This window comes from Oryctolagus cuniculus, chromosome 9, assembly GCF_051225735.1.
Source record: "Oryctolagus cuniculus isolate XC-2025 breed Fujian yellow rabbit chromosome 9, ASM5122573v1, whole genome shotgun sequence".
NCBI lineage: Eukaryota > Metazoa > Chordata > Mammalia > Lagomorpha > Leporidae > Oryctolagus > Oryctolagus cuniculus.
Window position 1 is genome coordinate 71,445,179 of NC_142875.1, and position 24,181 is coordinate 71,469,359.

Here is a 24,181-nt window from a genome sequence, read left to right on the forward strand (position 1 = left end):
AAAAAAAAAAAAGTGGAATCCTTTGCAAAGGTATATCAACCCTCCCTTTCCACAGAGTCTCAGGCATACAACAGGAAGTGCCCACCACTGGGCATGAGGTCCTCCAGGGCAGGCAGTGCATGGCACCTGTACATGGCATAACCCAGGAGTGGCCAAACAGCCATGCAGCCACACCAAGCCGCAAGATAACCATTTCAATGATTCAACATAAAAACGCTGCTGTCAGGACATTAGTATATCAAAATGTGATAAATGATCGTGTCTTCAAGAATATCTGCAGGCCAGCGCTGCGGCTCACTAGGCTAATCCTCCACCTTGCGGCGCCGGCACACCGGGTTCTAGTCCCGGTTGGGGCACCGGATTCTGTCCCGGTTGCCCCTCTTCCAGGCCAGCTCTCTGCTGTGGCCAGGGAGTGCAGTGGAGGATGGCCCAAGTGCTTGGGCCCTGCACCCCATGGGAGACCAGGATAAGTACCTGGCTCCTGCCATCGGATCAACGCGGTGCGCCGGCCGCAGTGCGCCAGCCGCGGCGGCCATTGGAGGGTGAACCAACGGCAAAGGAAGACCTTTCTCTCTGTCTCTCTCTCTCACTGTCCACTCTGCCTGTCAAAAAATAAATAAATAAATAAAATAAAAAAAAGAATATCTGCAGACTACAATTAGGGAAAAGTTCTAAAGCAGACAGTTTGTGTCAATGGTGACTTTATAATGTCCATTTGCTTTTTAAGGAAGGTGACCATATATGCGAGTTTGCCTCAATAGCCCTGGTTTATACTAGTTGTCCAGGTACAACTATTGTTACAGCTGCTCCACTCCACTTACAATCCAGCTCCCTGCTAACGTGCCTGGGAAAGCACTGGAAGATGGCCCAGGTGCTTGGAACACTGCACTCATGTGGGAGACCTGGAAGAAGCTCCTGGTTTTTGGCTTTGGATTGGACCAGCTCCAGCTACTTTGGCCATTTAGGGAGTGAACCAGCAGATGGAAGATCTCTCTCTCTCTTCCTCTTTTTTTTTTTTTTTAAAGATCTATTTTATTTATTTGAAAGACAGAGTTACAGAGAGAGGTGGAGAGAGAGAGAGAAAGAGGTCTTCCATCTGCTGGTTCACTCCCCAGATGGCCACACAGTCAGAACTGAGCTGATCCAAAGCAAGGAGTCAGGAGCTCTTTCCAGGTCTCCCACACAGGGACTGGAGCCAAGGACTTGGGCCATCCTCAGCTGCTTTCCCAGGCACATTAGCAGGGAGCTGGATCAGAAGTGGAGCATCTGGGACTCGAACCAGTGCCCATATAGGATGTTGACGCTGCAGGCTGGGGTTTTAGCCCACTGTGCCACAGCACTGACCCTTCTTTCTACCCTTTAAGTGTTCTGGTTTGGATGCTAAATTACACTGTCACTTCCCTTAAGGTGTCACTTGCTTAGGGCTCCCTGGCTGCCCCAAGATGCTCACAGAGCTTTCCCAATGGAGCCCCTTGGTCCAGATTTTTGCATTTACCTCACCACGCCTCTGGGTCAAGAAACCCATCCTGGTTGAGATGTGTTTGAGAACAGCCTTTTGTAGACAAAGATCCCAAAGCCCAGAATGAGCAGGGTTGTTTCCTGGTGTCCATGGACTGGGGGGATGGTTATGGGGTGGCTCCAGGACCCCTCTCTTGGTTACCAATACTAGAGGATGCCCAAGTCTCTAACACAAATGGCATACTACTTGCATATAACCTACATGTAACCTCCTATATTCTTTCAATCATCTCTAGATTATTTATAATGCCCAAAACAATGCCTACACAATACTTCATTCACATGAATTCAGTGTGTTACTCAGTACATGGCGAATTCAAGTCTTGCTTTTTGGAACTTTCTGGAATTCTTTCCAATCTGAGGTTTGCTGAATCCACAATGTGGAGCCTGCAGACATACAGGGCCAATGTTACTGGTCTAATTTAAGCCTGTGCCACCCAGTAGGGCAGCTGTCTTTCGAAGTTCTCCCCAGCACACCACAGAGGCAAGCTGCCTTGGGGAGCGGGGCTCCCACCAGTGCTGGAGAGGTCGTTACCTGGGCCCTGGATATCTTCATGTCCCCTTCAAAAGGCACTGGGCCACGCCAGAGCTTGCATGGGTCTTCACTGAAGACACACACCGCACTCACAGACAGAGCCACCCAGAGGCAGGTTTTTACAGGAAGAAAAATAAACTTTATTCTAACATTGTATGGAAAGTTTTTGAAGTAGAAATCGCTATAACAAAAAAAAATACCTTATACTTTGAACATCTATAAAAGGTTATTTTCTGTACAATCATATAAATATTTTCACATCTATATATGAATATGAAGCCTATGTTCCTAAACGGTTAAAAAATCAATACATACAATTAGTATTCAGACAATGATTAGCCTAGTTAGAAAACAAATATTCCCCGAGCAAGAATGAAGTAAGGACATGACTAGGGACAGAGAGAGGGAAGGGGTGGCAGAAGTGGAGGACTGAAAGCAACAAAAACCCAACAAATACCCTGCACTTGGACTTCAGACGATAAAACCCAACTAAAACTGCATCACATGCAAGATGAAAGTGCGCCGGCCTGCACGCCACTGCACGCTAAGCTGACACAACGAACACTTGTGCGTCACCTGCCACATCGGTTCTTCCAGGAGCAAGAACCTTTTTCTTACTCTTATCAAGCAGATTGAGAGTCAGGGCAGCAGCAGAACTAAGCAAAGCCCTCAGAGCTGACGGGTGCGGCACACTCAGATCCTGGCGGTGTGGTCCTGAGCAAGATATGCAGCCTCTCTGAGTCTGCTCTCTTGCCGGGGGTATGTGGACAGCGGCTGTGTTGGGAGGATCAGCGGGACCTCCTGAAAGTGCTAACACTGCCCTTAATGAGTAACTGACCCTCAAAAAGTAACTGGAATCCTCTTGTGTGTGACAGAAGGGCTTCACCTTGGAATTCAGAGCCTAGTAGTCTGCTCCCATGTGGTCAATCATCACCAACTTCAGAGTCTAAAAGGCAACCTACTTCTGCCCCTCTACTGTCACACACTCCAAGAACCACAGGCAGGCAGGAAGCTGTGACCACCCCTTTCCCAAGGTGCCCACTCAGTGTGCAGGAGACAAGCGCATGGAGAACAGAGCCTTCCAGCAGTACAATGCCAGGTACCCCAGTGACATAAACTGCCAGTCACATGAAGAACATGCAAGAAAGCTCCTAGGGCCCTGTGGGAGGTTCCGTATCAAAGCACCACAAGCTGGGTGGGGACACATGAGGACCCTGGACCCCTCAGGAAGTTGGGTTTGGGCCCTCAGGTCAGGTTGTGAGCCCTCACTCCGGAGGTCAGCACTAGGACTCTGCTCTATGGGAAGAGATGGCACAGCACAACAGAGAAGAGGCTCACAAGCAAGACAGAACTCTCCTCCACTTGCAAAGGCGTGTGGCAAACTCTGGCCAGAACAGTGGAGGTGGGGGTGGGGGAGTGAGAACATGAGCACGCACAAGGGGGCAGATTCAGGTGGGAAGCACACAAGATCACATTTGCAGAACTGCCTGAGAGCTGAGGCTGCAGGGACCGTGAAGCCATGAGTCCTGTCCTCAGAGATGACGGCTGAGGTGGGGGCTGGGGTGTGCATCTCAGCATCAAGCGCACAAGACACGAGAGGCAGAGACTGAGCCACAGGAAACAGCAGGAGCCCTTGAGGTAAGCTGTGGTCTCAGACACCAAGGCCTAACAGTGTTGTCAGAAAGAGCCCAGGAGCATGTTTATGGGAGTTCTCTGGGGAGGCCCAGCTGGGTTTTTGGTCCTGATGAGCCTGTTTCTCATCTCACAAGCAGTCACTACCCCCCCCCCCCCAAATTAGCGGCAAGGTCTGTGAGGAGGGTGGGCTTTGCTCTGTCTCGAGTCCAGGCAAGGCTCCTGATGAAGCCCATTTTAGCAGGACCGCATCAGCAGGACCCAAGCTGGGCAGTCCTATCTAGGCTGATGCTAGCCACACCTGCGCAAGGCCAGGTGCTGCAAAGTGGGGTAACCAGAGAAACTGTCCAGAGAGGAGTCCTGTGGCTATTGGCAAGCTTTGCCTACCCTGATGTTCCCTGTTCAGTTCAACCACAGGGAGGGGACACAGCCCCCTGTGAGAGAAGCCCAGGCCCAAAGGGAGCTGGAACCCTGTGCTGCACCTTCCCCATCCAGGGTCGTCAGATGTACTGCTCCTCGTCCCTGTCATTCAGGAGCAGAGACCACTTGTCCCCAGCATCATCCACTGCAGGGCTGTGCCGAGACAGCCTGTCAGATGTCAAGGAGGACAGAGACACCTGGCTGACATAGCTGACCTGGTCCCACGATGTGGCCCTGGGGGAGTCGCCGCGTCGCCGGTCATCCATGCCGACGTGCACACTGACTTGGGACGCAGTCAGGGGCTTCATGCGCCCATGGGCCTGGGCCTCGTACCTCTCCACATCGGGCTTCTTGTAGCTGGAAAGCAAGAATCCAACAGCATCTCAGTTATTCTGGACACAAGACCCGAATTTTTGAAGCCTGGCAAAGGCCTCTCATCTAAGTCTGTCAATAACATGCAAAATCAAAACCTCATGGAGGGGCCGGCTCTGTGGCATAGCCGGTAAAGCTGCCGCCTGCAGTGCCGGCATCCCATATGGGTGCTGGTTCAAGTCCTGGCTGCTCCACTTCTGATCCAGCTCTCTGCTGTGGCCTGGGAAAGCAGTAGAAGATGGCCCAAGTCCTTGGGCCCCTGCACCCCCATGGGAGACCTGGAAGAAGCTCCTGGGCCCTGGCTTCAAACTGGCGCAGCTCCAGCCGTTGCAGCCAACTGGGGTGTGAACCAGTGGATGGAAGATCTCTCTCTCTCTCCCTCTGTCTCTCATCTCCGTGTAACTCTGACTTTCAAATAAATAAATCTTTAAAAAAAGAAAAAAAAATCCTCATGGGTGGGTCCAGGGTTGTGGTACAGTGGATTGAAGCTGCAGCCTGCAGTACCAGCATCCCATATGGGTGCTGGTTCAAGTACCAGCTGCTCCTTTTCTGATCCAGCTCTCTGCTATGACCTGGGAAAGCAGAAGATGGCCTGAGTTCTTGGGTTCTTGCACCTGAATGGCAGACCCGGAGGAAGCTCCTGGCTTAGGATCAGCTCAACTCTGGCCATTGCAGTCATTTGGGGAGTGAACCAATGGAATGGAAGACGTCTCTCTTTCTCTGGCTCTACCTCTCTCTGTAATTCTGTCTTTCAAATGAATTAAATAAATCTTAAAAAAAAAGAAAAGAAAAGAAAGAAAATCTCATGGGTTTGAGAGAGAAGGAACATGACACTCCTGTGATTCCGGGAAAGTTCACCTGATTAAGAACGTTCCTAAGCACACAGTAGGCTGCCGCTGATTTCTGCTAAGTGAACACATGGATAAACAAGTGATCAGCTTTTTTAAAAAGAAAACCTGATAATCCACAGGGACCCCATGTCTGTCTGATGGTCACAGAAACAGCCCTTGAGTGAGGACAGCCAGCGCGTGACACCTGTTAGGCAGGATAATCCCTCACTTGAGTATAGACAAACCCCTAGACAACTCAAAAGGAGGCTCCCCTCATGAGCATAAATGGGGAACAAGAGCTCACGCTAGGTTTGCCCCAGGCCAACACACCAGTGCCCCCCAGTCTGCCGCAGACAGGGGAGGGAACGGCCTTGGGGGTCTCCTGCAGACGCCCGCCCTAGGACTCACCACTTGAGCTGCAGAGAAGACAGCACCACAGACACGGACGAGGCTGCCATGGCTGCTGAGCCCATCCACGGCTGCAGCACGATGCCGATGGGCATGAAGACACCTGTGAAGGGGGACACAACTCACACCACCACCTGGGGCAGAACCAGGAGCTGCCCCAGCACAGAGGCCGGGACCCCCAGGTGCCCTGCAGAGTCCTCTTCCAAGTACTCCGAACACCCACAGGTGCCCACAGGTCTCAGAGCTGAGGCTGTCCTAGAAGGCTGGACGCCGCGCTGCTGCTGTGAGACCTTGGGTTTCCTCTGCTTGCTCTGCCCTTTCTACAACAGTCCACGTGAGCGCCCGTATCGCCCGTTTCAGGGAGGCCTCCAAGGGAGCAGGGACTCACAGTGATGGGAGGGGCAGGGGCAGGGGAGGAGGGAGCGCAGGAGGAGGTCCAGGAGCCACCTGTCCTGGAGCTACAGTCCTGCTGGGGACAAAACACTGCTGATGACCACAGCCTTTATAGACGCGTTATCTGACCTCCAGGACTTCACTGCACCTTCTAAGAGATAAACCAGAGTTAGGTTCCAGGACAGAACCAGCAGACCCAGGCCAGGTACTGGCAACTCTCTTAGGCAGAAGCTCAAAGAGTGGGGGAAGAGAGTCCTGAGCTGGCTCTGAGGACAGAAACAGACTCACTGGGCTCAGGAAGCTGAAGTGGACTTGGTAATCTGTTACATGAGTCACTGCTAACCCCTTGGACACACACAACAGAGGAAGCTGAGGTAGAGATGTTGTGCTTAAAAACTTCAGTTCAGGGGCTGGCACTGTGGCATAGCCAGCATCCCATATGGACGCCGGTTCAAGTCCCAGTTGTTCCACTTCCAATCCAGCTCTCTGCTATGACCTGGGAAAGCTGTAGATGGCCCAAATCCTTGGGCCCCTGCACCCACATGGGAGACCTGGAAGAAGCTTTTAGTTCCTGGCTTCAGATCAGTCTAGCTCCAGCCACTGTGGCCATTTGGGGAGAGAACTAGCAGATGGAAGACTTCCCTCTGCCTCTGTAACTCTGCCTTTCAAATAAAATAAATAAATCTTAAAAAAACAAAACAAAACAAAACAAAAAAACAAACAAAAAAATACAACTTAAGGTCAGGACAGACGTTTGGCCTGTGTGGGGACACCTGCATCCCACATCCCACACTGGCCTGTGCTCCAGCGCCAGATCCACTCCCGGTTCCAGCTTCCTGCTAATGTACATACACCCTAGAAGCAGCTGGCTTCCCACCATTCATACGGGAGAGCTAAACTGGGTTCCAGGATCCTGGCTTTGACATGGCCTAGTCCTGGCCATTGTGTGCATTTGGTGAGTAACTCTGTAGAAGGGAGCTGTCTTCCTCTGTTTCCTTGTTTCTCAAATAAATAGGTAAAAATTTAAAATTTTTTAAATTAAAAAATAAAAACTTCAAGTCTCCTTAGGCTGTGGAAGAATGCTGTCTTGCAAAGGATCTGGAACTTTTCCCTGCCTGGCTGCACAGGATTTGAGCGGGGAAGTGGGGAGGGTAGATCACAACAGCAACATCAATTTCTTTCCAGAATCATTGCATGACTGAGAGCGAGGTTTGGGTGGGATTCACATTTAAGGTAAGGCTCTAAAATACCATCACTGCGCCTGGCATAATCTTCAATATTCTTTTTCAGGTTATGTCTTAATAAATGGGTCAGAAAATCAGGCCCAGTAAATAACAATCAAGCATATTACTCAGCTTTCTAGAGAGTGAATGACGGGCCAGGGTCTTCTCAGAACTGCATCATTTACCTGTAGAGATGTATGAGGGGGCTTAAAGTCCATGGAAAATAGAATGAAAAGGAAACACAGTTTTCCATGAACTTTTGAAGCCCTTTTGTATGAAGCAGGGAATATAACAAACTACCCTTCTAAAATGCTCCGGAGGGCCGGGGTTATGGCATAGTGGGCTAAGCTACTATCTGCGAGGTTAGCATCCCATATGGGTGCCAGTGTGAGTCCCAGCTGCTCCACTTTCTTTTTTCTTTTTTAAAAAGATTTATTTACTTATTTGAAAGTCAGAGTTACACACAGAGAGAAGCAGAGGCAATGAGAGAGAGAGAGATAGAGAGAGGTCTTCCATCTGCTGGTTCACTCCCCAATTGGCTGCAAAGGCCAGAGCTACGCCAATCTGAAGCCAGGAGCCAGGAGCTTCCTCCAGGTCTCCTGTGCGGGTGCAGAGGCCCAAGGACTTGGGCCATCTTCTACTGCTTTCCCAGGCCATAGCCGAGAGCTGGATTAGAAGTGGAGCAGCCGGGACTTGAACCAGCGCCCATATGGGTGCTGGCACTGCAGGAGGCGGCTTTACCCATTACACCACAGCACCAGCCCAGTACTCCACTTTAAATCCAGCTCCCTACTAGTGTGCCTGGGAAAGTAGTAGGTGATAGCCCCAGTACTTGGGCCCCTGCCACCCATACGGAAGACTCAGAGTTCCAGGCTCCTGGCTTTGGCCTAGCTCAGTCCTGGCTGAAACAGCCACTTGGGGAGTGAACCAATAGACGGGAGATCTCTCTGTCTCTCTTTCCCTTACTCTCTTCTCTCTTTGTAACTCTGCCTTTCAAATAGAAATAAATAAAATGCTTCCAGCCAGCCAGCCAGGGAGGTGGTCTCCTCACTCACTTTAGTAGGGATTCAGCAAAGAGAATCCTTTCTGGCCTCAGCTGGGGTCAAAGGTGACATGGCTGGGGAGGGCTGCCACTACCTGCCGCGATGGGTATCCCGACCAGGTTGTAGATCAGTGCCAGGACCAGATTGACTCGTATCCTCCGGACAGTCCTCTTGGAAAGGTGAATGCTGGCCACCACGTCCAGCAAGTCATTCTGCAGGAGAGGAGTGAGTGGTGAGGGAGGGGCCTGTCCCCAGGCCCTCACCACTCCCACAACCTGGACGTGGCAGAGCTCACTCTGATGAGGACGACGTCGGCAGCCTCGATGGCGACATCGGTGCCGGTCCCGATGGCAATGCCCACATCGGCCTGGGCCAAGGCCGGGGAGTCGTTGACCCCGTCTCCCACCATGGCAACCTTCTTCCCCTCGTTCTGGAGCTCCTGGACCTTGGCCACCTTGTGAGAAGGCAGCACCTCCGCAAAGACCTTGTTGATGCCAACCTGAAAGGAAAGGAAAACAGTACTCGGTGTTGGCAGAAGATCCTGAACAGTAACTGAAGCCTGTGAGTCACGATGGTTCCCGCCCCCCCCTCAGCCTCCAGGTCCAGTCATTCATGCCTGTCAACCGTGTCCTACAGATTTAAGGGCACGGGGCAAATGTCTGCCCTGCTCTCACCCCAACTCCCTGACCTGGCTTAGCAAACAGGCCCCTGGCTGGCTCCCTGTCCAGAGACAGGCCTCTTCTCCACCTGCTGTCCTACCTTCTCTGGTCACATTCCTCTCCTGCTTCAAGTCCTCTGGCAGATCCCACCGTCTCCCCCAAGGACAGTCTCTGAACTTCAGGATTTTGCCTTCCCACATGCCTGTGTGTCTGGTCTCTGTCCCGCAGCCTGCAGCTGGTGCCACACTGGACACAGCGTTATTCAGCAACCCATGACTTCTCCAGATCGCCTGCCTCTCCGTATCCCCAGGAGATGCTCCTGCACCTGTGCTGTCCTGGGAACTTCAACTTTCTTCCCACTCCTCCCCCATTTCCTCATCTGACTGACTCCTGACTCCAGCCTCCCTCCCCTAGGGACATCCCCTGCCCCTCCAGCCTGGGAGCTGAGGGGCTCAGATCCACACCAGGTCCTGAGCCCACCCTCCGCGCAGGACCATGAGCCCCTGAGGACAGGCCCCTCTTCACTCTTCCTGCCTGGCACTGTGCCTGTCACACCTGTGCTTGTTGAATGGAGGAACACGTTTTAACCAGGTAAAGGGGGGAAACGTACTCAATCCACCAGTAGTGAGCAGGGCCTGCAAACCAGAAGTAATCTGCTTCCCTCAGAAGTAGCACCTAACTCAAAAACAGCTCTGGACACCTTAGGGCAGGGGCAGTGGAGTCTCAAGAATTCCCTGGGGCGCCAGTGCTCGCAGGTAGCTACCCAGCAGTGCTGTCGTCACAATCAAGGGCGCAGGAGAAACGCCCAGGACCAACTCATTCACCTGCAGCACACAGCAGAGAAGAGCTGAGCCCGCAAGACGGGCCCTTAGCAGGAAGGTTAGAGAGTTTCTGTTGTAGCCCTCAAGCCAGGACCTTCTTGGGGAATGGTTAGAGAACACTGGAACCGCTCTTTCCAGAAATGCTGGTCCCAGACCCAGTGACAAGATCTTTGCAGCAGCACCACAGCAGTCTCGTGGGAGACACTGCATGGGGAGAAAAGACCAGTGAGGGGGAAACAACAGAAGCCCAGCCAAGGGCCTGAGGCACTGGCGTTTATTTTTCCCCCTGAACTGCTTCTGTGAGCTTAACACCGCCTGTAAGTTTAAAGGGGGAAGAGGTCCCCAGCCCTGGGCTGTACCTGCGTGGCAATGGCTCTGGCTGTCTTCCGGTTGTCTCCCGTGATCAGAACCACATCCACGCCCATGCTTTTCAGTGTGTGCACGGCCAGGGCGGCCTCGGGCTTGACAGAGTCTGCGATGGCGATCATGCCGCACAGCACACCTGCGGCAAACCCCCAGTGAGCGAGAGAACACAGCTGTGCAGAACAGCTGTCATCACACACAAATCCAGATCGTCAAGGTGTATACACCATAATTTGGTTTTAATTGTTTTTAAAAATTTTGCACATTTACATATGCACATAGAAGCATGGCAGGACTATCAAAATGTTCACAGCAACCCCCTGAGAGGTACAACCATTGTCATTATTTTTGTCTTTTTCTTTCAAAATTTTATAATTTGTCTTATTTGGAAAAAAAGAGAGAGTGAGAGAGAGACAGATAGACAGACAAAGAAAGCACAAAATATTCCACCCATTGGTTCATTCCTCAAATGCCCCCCAACAGTCAGGGATGGGCCAGGCTAAAGCCAGGAGCCCATATCTCACTCTGGGTCTCCCATGTGGGTGGCAGGGACCCAGCCACTTGGGCCTTCTAGACCAGAAAAGGAGCAACCCACACTCGAACTGGCACTTCCACATGGGATGCTGATGCTGCAAGTGGCAGCTTGACCCTCTGTGCCACAATGCCAGCCCCTGTTCCCCATTATTTTAATAGCTAGTATGTACTGAGTTCTTGCTATAGGTCAGGCACCATGATCCTTGCAGGAAATTGGGAAAATTCAGAGGGCTGTAAAGAAGATGAGAGGTGGGCTCTGGAGCAGCAGTGACGCTGGGGATGCTCGTGTGCCACATCAGAGTCTTCCTCTCCCGATTCCAGCTTCCTGCTAATGTGCACCTGGGGTTAACCTTTCTGGGAAGTGAATTCATATTTTGTCTGCAGAAATGAGAAGGGTGACTCTGGACTGCCAACATGGACAAAAGCAAGGATGATGGTGAAGAGAATTTACAATTCCAAGAGTAAGAAGGCCAATGCCAGAGCAGAGCTGGCTGTGGAAAGATGGAGCTGGGGAGACAGAAAGGACCTCAGACTGAGTGAAGTACAAAGAGGGCAGGACCACCTTCTGGAAAACAGCCCAAAACTCAAGAAAGGAAGATTTATTTAAAAAAATGTAAAGGTGGTCATTGTCTGACATCCTCAGGAAACTGCATTTTTGAGCAGCAGGAAAGCAGGAGAGGGGACATACCATCAATAGCCACCAGGATGGCTGTCTGTCCCTTCATCTCATGGTCTGTCATGGCATCATTGATGTCACTGGAAATGGTTAAGCCATTGCGCCTCATCCACTCGCGGTTTCCAATCAGCACACAGAAAGTCTGGGAGGCAGCATCTATTGCAAACACACTGAAGTTACTCACAAATAGAAGGATTTCACCATGAACTAAAAGCCAGGGAATCTTTGCAACAGCAAACTAGCCATTTAACCATTCTGAAAAACTGTAACCTCTTGTTATGCCATCCTTATAGGTTCTGAATTAAAATTAGTGTGGCGTACACAGGGGTGTGAGTTAAAATGGGGCACGAGGAGTATGTGCTCTGTGGGTGAAAATGTTAGAAACACGTGAAACACCACGCGCTGTCTTGATCTGCCTTTGGAGGTATCTGCTGATTGTTCTTCTTCTGGGATTAGACCCAGCTAGGAATTTACCCAGACTCAAGGCAGGGCCTGACCAGATTCACGAGTGCTTGGTGAAGCACAACACTGAATAGAATAAGTCTATTTCTGGACATATTTTTAAAGTACACCTCTTGAAAGGCCAGGTGAGTCTCTCACCTGCCACCGTCTATAAGCGAGTGCCAGTGATGGAGGAGTCCTGCACTGACCAGTCCCTGGAAACTCACAGGAAGGTCATCTTGGGGTTTGCAATTTCTCAAAGGTGGCAGATAGCATCTAATAACATCAACTATCAACATGCCTTTGGGAAAAAAAAAATCCTAGGCCCAAGGTTTTAAAGTTTTGAGTGTTTTCCACCCTCTCAAGCTGATGAATACCAAGTCTTCCTTAGGTGAAGAAAAGCAGCCACCACTCAAGCAGTGTCCCCTAGGACCTGGACAGACCACTTCCCTGGCCTTTCCTGTCAGTTCTGTATACTACACATCCCAGAGTCTGACACAAAGTTACAACCTGTCTACTTTGGCAATTTGAGTTACCAGGAAAATAAAAATTAAGGGTCAGCTAGGGCAACACTCAATGAACTTTTGTCATGCACTACCACAGCATCAAAATTTAGATGCATTAAGGAACGCAGGGAGGCATGTGTGTGGGGTGCCTGGCCCTGAGCCACCTCTCTCCCCAGCAGGGTCATCCCGGCAGGCAGGCCGGGCATGGTGTTCTCTGTGGTTTGATTTGCCTCCACTCTGACCCAGCTGGGACCACAGATCCAGCAGCAGAGACAAAGGCTGGGGATACCTTTTTCCGCAGGAAGGGAGCCCAGCCTGTTCACGTGTCCAGACTGTTCACTAAGCAAGCGCTCGCTGTGGGCCAGAAGGCCTTCCACACTGCTAACTTTGCAGCCGATTCCACAGCCTGGCACGGCCTGGAAGTCTGTGCAGTATCCCAAGGTCTCTGTTCCAAGCTCCTGTGAAGGTAGGAGAGGGGGAGAGGAACCAGAACATAGAGAAGAGTGAAGCAGGAGGGAAGCAGAGGAGGCAGGCCAGGCAGCCAAGGTGAAGAGTGAGACAACAGCACAAAGCAGGAATTGAGAGAGGGGAAGGAAAGAAGAATTGAAGGGAGGGTTAAGAGATCAAGTGTCAACTCAGCCATTATTTTTCTCTCATGTGATACAGATAGTAAAGTTATTAAACCGAACAAGATTAAACTGCTTAGGATCTCTCCCCAGTGGATGGCTCACATAGTAGATAGGAAAGGCAATTCGCATTGACACCTTATGTTCCAGGGTGCAGCCACCAGACAGGACAGATGACTTATATGTTGCAAATAATGCCATAGGAATAATGGAGTCAGTGGCAACAATTCTGCTTATGGATGAAGGCCACCATCAGGCCTGCAGGGGGACAGCAGACACAGGCAAAAAGGCAAATGAAAGATGGCTGGGGCAGTGTGATTCTGCATGACAGGTCGGGGGGTAGATGTGAATTGCAGTCTGACGTGTTCCAAGGATAAAATACAAAAGAAGGTTCTGGAAGATCCCATCCAGAGAGACTTGCCAACTTTTTTCAAGGTATCCAGATAACCTTCCTACATTCACCAATAACGGAATATTCTCAGACCATTTAAAATTTGTCAGGGCAAAATTCAAATTCATTCTACTGCCTCTATATTCAGACTGAAAACTTAGAAGAGGTCCTTCCATGCAGAGAGAATAAAGGAGGGAATGCTGTACCAAGAGTCCACTGGCATTGCGGCTTATGCCCTGTGGAGTGAATTTCTCCTCTCTCACTCCAACACCCCGGCTGCGTGAGTCTCTCCCTGCACCAAGCATGCACTAGAACTGAGTTTCCAGACACCTGCCCTGACTGTAAACTCTCAGAGGGCAGAGCTTAGGTCTCACGTTTTGGTGTCCTGAGCCCAGATGCTTAGCAAATGAACTGTAACAAGGGTCGAGGAGCCCCAGCTCCACCTGCTCCACAGGGGCCAGCTGAGGAGCACAGGAAGCTGGGGAGGCGGGTGGGGCAGAGAAATGCTGGGGTCTGCATACCTCTTTACAGTATTTGGTGACTGCTATACCTAACGGGTGCTCGCTGCTGGCCTCCGCAGTCCCCACCACGGCCAGAACCTTCCTGAGGGGTAGTGTGGCCATGTCAACAAGCAGCAGGACCCGCAGGACTTTGGGGACCCCATGGGTAATGGTGCCAGTTTTGTCAAACATCACAGTCTTTATCTGCCAAAACAAACAAAACAAAACCACATCTCAGTGACTATATCACAGCCCACAAAGCCTTGAGGCACTGCTTCACCCAGTCTCTCTCAGGCAAATAACAATACTTCTTTATGACTTCCTAACCTAACCCTCTGCAGTCAACAGTGATTCAACAACGCCAGCTGCAGAGAAACTATCTCCCTATCTGTCCAAAGACATTTACACGGCTTAACCTGACCAGGTAGATGTTCTCACTGCTTGTACAGGAGACGGCATGGCAGTGTCCCAGGGACAGCAGCACCATCCACTTTTCCTCCACTGAGGTCAGGAGGCAGGCCCGAGGGTCTTCCTGACTTCCTGTGCACTGCCACCTGTGGAGCCGTCACTGCCTGCCTCAGCTGGAATAAAGCCTCACACCGAGCTCAAGCAAGGTGTGTTCTATTTTGTGGCCCTAAGCACAAGTGACTAGTTTTAAACCTGTGCCACTAGGTCAATGGCAGCTTTGAACCAGTCCCCATGTGTGTGGCCAAACAACTACACATGCACTGCTCTTCTGTGGCCAGTCACTTCTCAAAGTTCACTACTCCCTGAACCACACATTTCCCCAAACCCTAAGGTGGGCAGGTTGCTCTGCTTAGATAGCATGGTTCTCCTGTTAACAGCAGACAGCACATTCAACTTGCTGTGTCAACCCTGAGTGCCAGCCTCTTCTTCAACACTAGTAACTGATCTTCCTCCACACGTCCTGCCTCCCTTAGCCTCTCTTTCACTCTGCAGCCAGAGAGACCTTCCAGTCACCTCACAGAGGTGCACCACACCCCTCCGAGATTCCTCATTCTCAGGGTGAAGTTCAGAATCCTTTACTCAACTTTCTAGGCCTTTGTAATCTGGCCCCTCCCTCAACAGCCTCATCTCGAGTCTTTCTGTCTCTCGGTGACTGTCTTCCAGTTCCCTATTTATTCACTCAGCAAATTACCCGGGTGCTTTCAACATGCCAGGGACTGGGTTAAATGTTGGGGGTGGGTGGGTGGGAGAGGGCGATGGCAGGGAAAAGTTCAGTCCTGATTTATGGCCCCTGTGACTCAGCAGCACGCTCTCCCAGGTCCTTTCCTATTCCCACTGCTGGGACACTCTTCTGCTGTCTGTTGTCTGGCTAACTCTTCCCAACTATTAACGTCTCAGATTAACCTTCCTACTCCCTCCTCTGACCCCCTGTTGCACTCCTCACCAGAGTCTAACACCGAGTCTAGGTTCGGCCTCTGTCAGTGTCCTCACAACATCTCCCACTCTCCTGTGACATTCAGCATTTGCTGCTTACTTACTCCATTTCTGTCATTCCCACTACACTGCAAGCTCTTTACAGCTGGGGGCCATGACCATCACCAAAACCTGGCACAGGGCCCACACACATTAAGTGCTCAACACTGAATAAACACACAGAAGTATGGATGGTCACGGTTGGCATGCTGGTCAAAAGGGAGATTCTTCATGAAACACTGTAGCTCACTAATCCACTCTCCATGACTAATCCCATGGATGCGGGGTGAGTACTTTTCTTCTGCCTGATTTCATGGTTGTGAATTCTTGTGAGCTGCAGGCCTTGGGGCAAGTCACCTAACCTCCTCCTGCTGCAGTTTTCCCATCTGTACAATGGGAACAAGCACCTACCACAGTGCTGTTAATGAGGTTACAAGACCATTTATAAACAAATTAATTATATGACAGTTAGCTGCTGCCCTCATTCCCAGGCAGTCCTGGCTTCCTAGTGTATTTAATATAACACTACTGTCCTCAGGTCACTCTCAGGTTTTCCTGTTAATATGAACTAGCAGTGGGGCTGGCGCTTGGCATAGTGGGTAAAGCCACCACCTGCAGTGCCGGCATCCCATATGGGCACTGGTTCAAGTCCTGGCTGCTCCTCTTTTGATCCAGCTTTCTGCTACGGCCTGGGAAAGCAGTAGAAGATGGCCCAAGTCCTTTGGCCCCTGCACCCACGTAGGAGACCCACTTGAAGCTCCTGGCTCCCAGCTTCGGATCGGCCCAGCTCCAGCTGTTGTGGCCACCTGTGGAGTGAACCAGTGGATGGAGGACCTCTTTCTCTCTCTCTGCCTCTGCCTCTCTATAGCTCTGCCTTTCAAATAGATGAATAAATCTAGCAGTAAACAGAGCTCTTTAAAGAAGAGTTCTTAAAGCCTCCAAGGAGCGTGGGCGAGCCTGGCAGGGGCTGACCTTGTGGGCCATCTCCAGAGGCTTGCCTCCCTTGATGAGCACGCCATGCTGGGCAGCCACCCCAGTGCCCACCATGACTGCCGTGGGTGTGGCCAGCCCCAGGGAACAGGGGCAGGCAATGCACAGCACTGTGATGGACGTCTGGAACGCAAACCGGAGGATGATCTCTGTCTGGGAGATATGCTTGTTGGGGTTCTGAAAAGAGGAAAGAGACAGAGGCAGGTTGTGAGCCCAATGAGGAAGTGCACCGGATTCTCATCACAGAAGAACATTTCAGTGGGGTATAGGGGGCTGAGAAGGTGTGATGAGCTGGGGTTTAGGACACGCTATTGTAATTTGCACTGCTGTGGTGTCACAGTGTTCACCTGTGTGCCACACCTTAGCTTTTCCAAGGGATCCCACAGGCTCCCCTCCAACAGGCACTACAGAAGCAGAGTCATAACCTCTGAGAGGAGAAAGGGCACACAGCCTGAAGTCAGACCGCATAGACCCATACCCTGGCTCAGTGCCTGTTTCCTCATACACCAAGTAGAAATGATGGTACCCAGCTCACAGACTGCTGTAGGGATTAAATGAGAGAATACACATACAAACTCACAAATACACATGGTTCAACACCAGGCATAGGAGAGGCATCAAGGAAAATTGTTACTATTACATTATCATTATTTTTATCATTATGAAAGTTTTAAACACAATGAATGAGTCTTCAAGATATCTATCCTAAGGTGATAATCACACAAGAGGGAAAACTTACAAAGACATTTATCATAGTGTTTTGTTTTTATAATGGCAAATAACTGGAAACAACCAACAGAGGATTGGTTAATTAAACGGTGGCTATGGTAAGCACAATGCAATATTGTGCAATTGTTGGAAGACACCGGTTAGACAGCAGAATTTTAAAAGCATGCGCTGTGATTTTACTCTGCAAAATTCTGTATCCCCTCTGTACACAGCATTTCAACAATACTGCAAAGAATGTGCACCAAAGTGGAAAAACAGTTACTTCTTGTGATATAATTTGGAACCATCTTTATTTTTTCCATATTCTTTGTTGTTTTCTTTGTAAACCCAAAGCAAACAAACAAAATATGGGTTTACTTTTCTGACACTTGGTGGCACATATTTTTGTATTCTGAGATCTTGAATTATTTTGGTTTATTTTTCAGAATGGCTGTTGGCTATGGACTATAATCAAGAGATATTACATTCACTTAATTATAGTAAAAAGTATGTTTTCTAAATCAATACAAACATTACAGTCTCTTTAGCTTCCACCTACTCTTTATTTCCTGACTTTTAAAGGCAGGATTGTAAATAAGGTTTATTATTAAAGGATCATTTAATTTTCAAAGAAATAACTGTGTTTACGTAGAGAAACATGCTGTTCAAGATATAATGTGATTTTTAGAGATAAAGATCATGTCATTTTTAAATCCAGTTACACTTGTCCAAACAACACCTGGCATTTTGGTGGGACAGGGTAGACCTCTAGAAGGGACCATGAACCTTTGCCTACACATGGTTTTTGTACAGCAGAGTGATGACAGCGTCTGAAAGGAACATGCAGTACCTCATTTGCCAGCATCCTCCCTGATATTGCAGACAAAAACAAAAGAAGCCAAAGTAAGACAGAAAGGCAGGGAAGAGCAAAAGCCATATATTCCAACTTGTTTAGGACTTGTTTAGTCTTCTCATAGCCACACAACAATGTGCTATTCTCCCAAAAAAACAAGTGCTGTGAATAGTCACTGGCAAATTCTAGGAATACATCCGTAAGTTACTCTAAAAGCACTAAGGCCTTCTCAGAGATCAGAAAGCACTTAACTTGAGTATTTTTCAATTTAAGATAGGAAATTTATGGGAGAAAATGTCTTCTCAGTCAGTCATGTGCAACTTAAGAGTTCATGACATATCTCTATGAGCAGAAATTTTTTATAAAGAAAAAAATTGGGGGTCGGCACTGTGGCACAGTGAGTTAAAGCCCCGGCCTGCAGTGCTAGCATCCCATATGGGCATTGGTTCAAGTTCTGGCTGCTCCACTTCCGATCCAGCTCTCTGCTAATGCGCCTGAGAAAGCAGCAGACAATGGCCCAAGTCCTCAGGTCCCTGCACCCATTTGGGGACCTGGAAGAAGATCCTGGTTCCTGGCTCCGGATCAGCTCAGCTCCAGCCATTGTGGCTTTCTGTGGAGTGAACCAGCGATGAAAGACCTTTCTCTCTCTGTCTCTACCTCTTTCTGTAATTCTATCTTTCAAATAAATAAAATAAATCTTTTTTAAAAAAGAAAAAACTGTATCTATATCACATTTGTAGCTTTTTATCCCATGGCTCTTGGATGAAAGAAGCATTATATTGGATTAGCTATGAAATAAAGTAAAACACTCCTTGGGTAGCTTTTAGGTACTGCTCTAAGGGAGTTGTTGGCTTTTTATGTTTATTGAGGCTTCTCAATTCAGGTACTACAGACACTTGGGGTCATTTAACTCTTTGTGGTAGGGGCTTGTCCCTGTGTCTTATAGGATGTTTGGTAGCATCCCATAATATACAAAAGTAGTACTCCCTGTGTTCTGAAAATCAAGTGTCTTCAAGTCATTGACAGGTTGTACCTGGAGGTGTAGTGGGCAAAACAGCTCCCAACTGAGAATCACTGATGTTCACAGTTCTAACTTCTTGAGCAGATAACTTTTTAAAGGGATGGACTATATTTTCTACTTAGTTTTCTGAAGTTTGATAAAACAATATTTCTTAAGGTAGTATTTTTCATTCACTTTTCTAAACCTCAAAACCATTTTACGGCCGGCACCACGGCTCATAGGCTAATCCTCTGCCTGTGGCACCGGCACACCGGGTTCTAGTCCCGGTTGGGGCGCCGGATTCTGTCCCAGTTGCCCCTCTTCCAGGCCAGCTCTCTGCTGTGGCCAGGGAGTGCAGTGGAGGATGGCCCAAGTGCTTGGGCCCTGCACCCCATGGGAGACCAGGAGAAGCACTTGGCTCCTGCCATCAGATCAGAGCGGTGCGCTGGCCGCAGCACGCCAGCCACGGTAGCCATTGGAGGGTGAACCAACGGAAAAAGGAAGACCTTTCTCTCTGTCTCTCTCTCTCACTGTCTACTCTGCCTGTCAAAAAACAAAAAACAAACAAAAAACATTTTACTGCTCACATATAATTATTAATAAATATTATTTAAAAACTAACAGCATCACGTGGGAAGCTAGGAGGCTGGAGATGACATTGGTGGATCTAGAGAACAAAAACTTCATTTTTCTATCAAGCCATCAAAACTGCGAAGTGACCTCAAAAATGGCCAGTGCTGCGTATTATAAATGCTTTAAGTGTTACAACCGAGAGCCAACTAGTGTCTACAAAAGTTACCTACACAGAAAGCAAAGGGCATCTTTAATGCAAACCTGCAGAGGTAGAGAGACTGTCCTACTATGACTTAGACTTAGATTTTGTTGCCAATAAGTGAAGCAAGCAAATAAAATGTAATGGATAATTAACGCCCAGTGAACCCAAGAGACTAAAGAATAGGATTAATAGCAACAGATTTTTTAAAACACAACAACCATTATTGCCCAAGACATTCAACTTACAGGAAAGTATTTCTGAACAACACCAAAATCGATAAAACCGATTATGATCCATACCACCAACGTCAAAGTTGAAATGATGATGATAAATGGGACAAAATACCCACTGAACCGGTCAGCCAGTTGCTGAATGGGTGCCTATGAAAATAAAAGAACAAGATCACGGGAAGTAACAACCCAGGAAGAAATAAAGCACCACAAATACAGATAAGGATTAGGATTCTATCTCCCTTTTTTGAACCATGTATACTAACCAATAGCTATTCAATAAAACTGTCTGATTCTATAGGACTCTTAATAATATTTTGTTAAGAAAACTTTGTGGTATTATTGTACCATGAGGCTTTGAAACATCTGAACAAATCAATATCTGGGCGGTGAGCCAGCTGCTTTCTTCTTCACTTCTTTGAGTTACTAAAACAACTTGTTTGTAGATAAAAACAAAAACAAAAACAAAAACAAAAAACACAACTCTTTGCATTATTTAAGTCTTTCCAAGGCATGCACTGGGACAGCACAAACTTCTGTCAGATGCAGCTAGAATCCAAACATCACGCACACAACACCTTAGTGGCAGCAGTGTACTGTGTCCATGCTCACTGTGGCCCTGCTCGTTTAGGTTTGATGTTTGGAGCATCTGGAGGGGTGTGGATAGCATCAGGAAGAGGAGGGAGGAGAAGCAGCGTTGAGTGCCTGGCTGGAAGGAGGTCAGTTGAAGCTGTGCAGGGCAAGCCTGAACATGTCAAACCCAAGCATCACTGATGTTCTTCAATAGGAACATCTGGTGGAACCCCAAGACAGGGCCTTCGTCAGCCTTCAGCTGGCCACAACTATGCTGATAATGCCGCTATCTGGCATGGGCTGATGGTCCTGCACCATGATGCTGTGCTGGATTTTCTAGAAGGGAAGGCTAGACAACTTCTCCACAATGGCAGTTTTCTCTTGGAACTGTTGTCCTTCCCACATAAGGCACGACACATCAATGTAAATTATGCCTAGTTGGGTTCTGTCATTATCAAATAACTGGTAGTAATGTTGAATGAAGCTGGATCCAATCTGCTCCCAAAATGGCTTGTCTTCCATTCTGGAGTGCCACTAGACCTTGAGACCCTAGGGGCTGGCACAATGGTGGTGGTGGCAAGCCAGCATGGTCTGCCTAAATCATTCCTAAAATGAGGGTGCTGGTTAGTATTTTATGTTTCTTCATTACCTTTGACATCTGAGCCTCTTCTACCAATCTCACAATCTGAGCTAAAGTAGTATCGTTGCCCACATGGGTGGCTGTAATGAGAACAGAGCCATGTGCGTTTATAGACCCAGCAATCACGATGCTTCCAGGTTTCTTAGTGACGGGCATGGCTTCTCCTGCAGGTAGAGAAGAAAGACAACCATCACTTGCCAGCCCCATTCAGCATTCACATGGCCTGGCAACTGCCATGATACCCACCAAAGGGAATGTGGAATAAGCCATCTAACCTGTGATGAGGGACTCGTCAGCCATGGTATTGCCTTCCAGCACTTTCCCATCCACAGGGAACTTTCCCCCGGGGACAACCTTGATGATATCACCCCGCTGCACCAGCTCCATGGGTACTTGCTCCTCTCTGCAACAAATGAACTCCAGTCACACACATGGCAATCCACAGCACACCAGGTCAGGTTTTAGAGCAACTGCTACAATAGTGACGTCACATTGCCCTTCCATACTGTGGGTTCCACATCCACAGCCAACTGTGGACTGAAAACATTAAAAACAATGCATCTGTACTGAACAAGTACAGGTTGTTTCTTCCGTAAACAACAGGGTATGATTTACACAGTATTTACACTGTGCTGGGTACACAGCCCTTCTGAGGCCTCCTCTCTGCACCCTAGAGATTCATCTCCCAAGGGGTCTCCCACGTGGCAAGAGAAGCCTGCCCAGAGCTGGAGCACCACTTCACTTTAGAAACAGAAGGTGCCTAGGACTAAGGGGAAGACTCCTCCTCCAGCATAACCTCATTACTAAGTTTTAACCTCGCCCCATATAGAGGGATACTTAAAGGAGACAGGCATAAACGTCCAAACTGGGCTCTCTTCTAAGAACTCTACTCACTAATGCTGACCTCTGCTTAATCTAATGCTGGATTTCTCCTTTGTTCTGGATTAACCACGTCTTCCTACCTCTGAACAACCTGATCAGGGTGGACGGTCCTTTATGAGAGTTAACATGGCTCCTTCAGGATTTACTGCCAAAAGCATTTCTTCTTCAGGAGCTAAGGCTTCCCCATCTCCAGTCCCAAACGCTGAATGGTAATAACCTTAACTGTAGGACAGGGTCTGGGCTTTCTCCTTAGTGACTTCAGCTTGAAGAGCTCCTGCCAGCAGCTGTGTGCCTGACCTGCTTCCTCTTCTCCACTCTCCTTCCTCACCAATCAGAAGGGGCAAGCGAAAAGCTTGCAATGGCCACTGGCCCAGATAAAATCGGTGATTTTGTTTTCTACTCTAGTTAAACAGAAAAGAAAACTCCAAAGTGGCAGAGTGGGGACCAGGTCACGCAAGTCTTTTACTGTCAAGCACACACGTGTGTAGTATGTTTCGTTAGCCTGTGATGGCAGCTTCACTCACTCAACTAGACAGCATGTGAGTACCTCTATCTTTATATCCCAGGATTCCCTGAGTGCACTGGGGGCAACAGCCAAGCTAGTCTAGGGGATCAGGACAGGCTGCCAGGGCATGCAGCATCCAAGCTGAGACCTGAGGACAGGAGGTCAGGCCAGGGGGAATCTGTGGGCAGGACAGCCTCTTTCTGGGACATTCCAGTGGTGAAGAGACGCGGAGGACGGCAAGAGGACCTGGGCTCAAGAAGCACCCGGAAGATGCTAGGTCTCACTGCCATCTAAAGGAACTTGAGGGGCTGGCGTTCTGGCGCAGCGGGTTAATGTGTTGCTTGCAATGCTGTATCCCTAATATGAATTTTCTGTGAAGTTTTTGAGACCCTGCAAACAACTGGACTTGTGCTTTCTGAAAGATCACTAGCTTGAGTGTGGGAAAATATTTTGGAGGAGATAAGGCTGGAAGCAGGCCAGCAAGGAGGAGACTGCCACAGTGCTTCAGGAGGAAGACCAAGGTGGCCTGGACAAGCGTGGTGGCGGTGGCCATGGTCCTGAAGGTGGAGAAGTAGAACCAAGAGGTCTCAGGCCAGGAAAGGGAGGAGCCTTAGAAGATGCCCAGGCTGTGCCCCAGGAGCTGGTAAGTGAGGTGGCATTCCTGAAACCCACAAGGCTGGGGAAAGAAGAAAAATGTGGAAGGGGCAGGGAGGGAAATGGGGCTGGGCCTCAGCCTCTGTGAGCCACCCAAGAGAAAGGCTGCAAGCAGAGGGTGGGGCCTGGGGTCTGGAGGTAGGTTTGGGAATGGGCTCTACACGCCAGTCACTCAGGGCCCTGGAAAGATGCCACATCCCAGTGATGGTTTGTTACCCACAGCGACAAAGGGGCCAACACTAAAACCTCAGGGAGCAGTCATAATTAAGGGCAAAGGAGAGTGAAGAAAACCCCAGAGGAGATGAAGTAGCAGCAGAAAGGGGAGGAATAACAACATGCCAGGCAGCACGATCCCTGTAAATGCCCCATCCCACAGACTGGGGTAAAGAGAGAAGACAGGTGTCCCAGGTAGAGGGCCGGAGGAGGGAGAGGCCCAAGATCTACTGTACCAAGCCAGCTGATGTGGGAAACTCCAGTGGTCCTCAGGGGGCACCACAGACCTCTCTACAGGGGCAGAGGCTCAGACATAAGAGGGCAGTGCAGGAGGGAAAATGGATTGGGAGGCCTGGCACAGAGCACAAAGCACAAACCCCTCAGGAGGGGCCTGTAACACAGCAAGCTGGGGAGCAGAGGGAGGGAATGACCACGGGAGAGGTGGGGGCTGTGACTATGGGCCTAGGGCACCCTGTCAGGAGGCTGGGCAGAATGAGCACCCTGAACTGTGTGACAGAGGCATCCATGGATACATGCCAATCACACAGCCCACAGGAGGCAAAGCCAGAATGGACTCTGGTCTTCTGCTTCCCGGCTTGAAAAACACCGCCACCCTATTGTGATGGCAGGAGGAAAGCCTTCAAAACGAGGCACCACCTTTGGAGAAGAACTGAGTAATGGCAGGTGCATCCCACGTGGCTTCGCCTTTCAGCTGGTTTGTGCCTTTGGGCAAAGATGCCTGTCTCCTTGTGTTCAGCTCAGTGGAGCAGTTCTAAGCAACTGCAGCCCAGGCCAATGGAGCCGTTCAATCTGCAAAGCAGAGCCCA

At 49.4% G+C, this 24,181-nt stretch overlaps 1 protein-coding gene and 1 pseudogene across 7 annotated transcripts in view; both read right to left on the reverse strand.

Annotated features, from left to right (window-relative positions):
- Positions 1-2,169: 2,169 nt before the first annotated feature.
- Positions 2,170-24,181, reverse strand: part of ATP7B (ATPase copper transporting beta) — an 81,432-nt gene continuing 59,420 nt past the window's right edge. For all 7 annotated transcript variants that reach the window (XM_089304203.1, XM_070048898.2, XM_051832253.3 and 4 more), the window contains 12 exons: positions 21,376-21,503; positions 21,110-21,264; positions 19,903-20,037; positions 16,304-16,498; positions 13,913-14,095; positions 12,664-12,832; positions 11,440-11,583; positions 10,214-10,356; positions 8,670-8,873; positions 8,469-8,586; positions 5,716-5,818; positions 2,170-4,462 (listed from right to left, as the gene is read on the reverse strand). In XM_089304203.1, the coding sequence (XP_089160329.1) occupies positions 4,186-4,462; positions 5,716-5,818; positions 8,469-8,586; positions 8,670-8,873; positions 10,214-10,356; positions 11,440-11,583; positions 12,664-12,832; positions 13,913-14,095; positions 16,304-16,498; positions 19,903-20,037; positions 21,110-21,264; positions 21,376-21,503 (1,954 nt within the window). In that variant the 3' untranslated portion in view covers positions 2,170-4,185. The remainder of the gene's footprint in view (positions 4,463-5,715; positions 5,819-8,468; positions 8,587-8,669; positions 8,874-10,213; positions 10,357-11,439; positions 11,584-12,663; positions 12,833-13,912; positions 14,096-16,303; positions 16,499-19,902; positions 20,038-21,109; positions 21,265-21,375; positions 21,504-24,181) is intronic.
- LOC108178821 (nuclear transport factor 2 pseudogene) lies at positions 20,475-21,097 on the reverse strand (annotated as a pseudogene).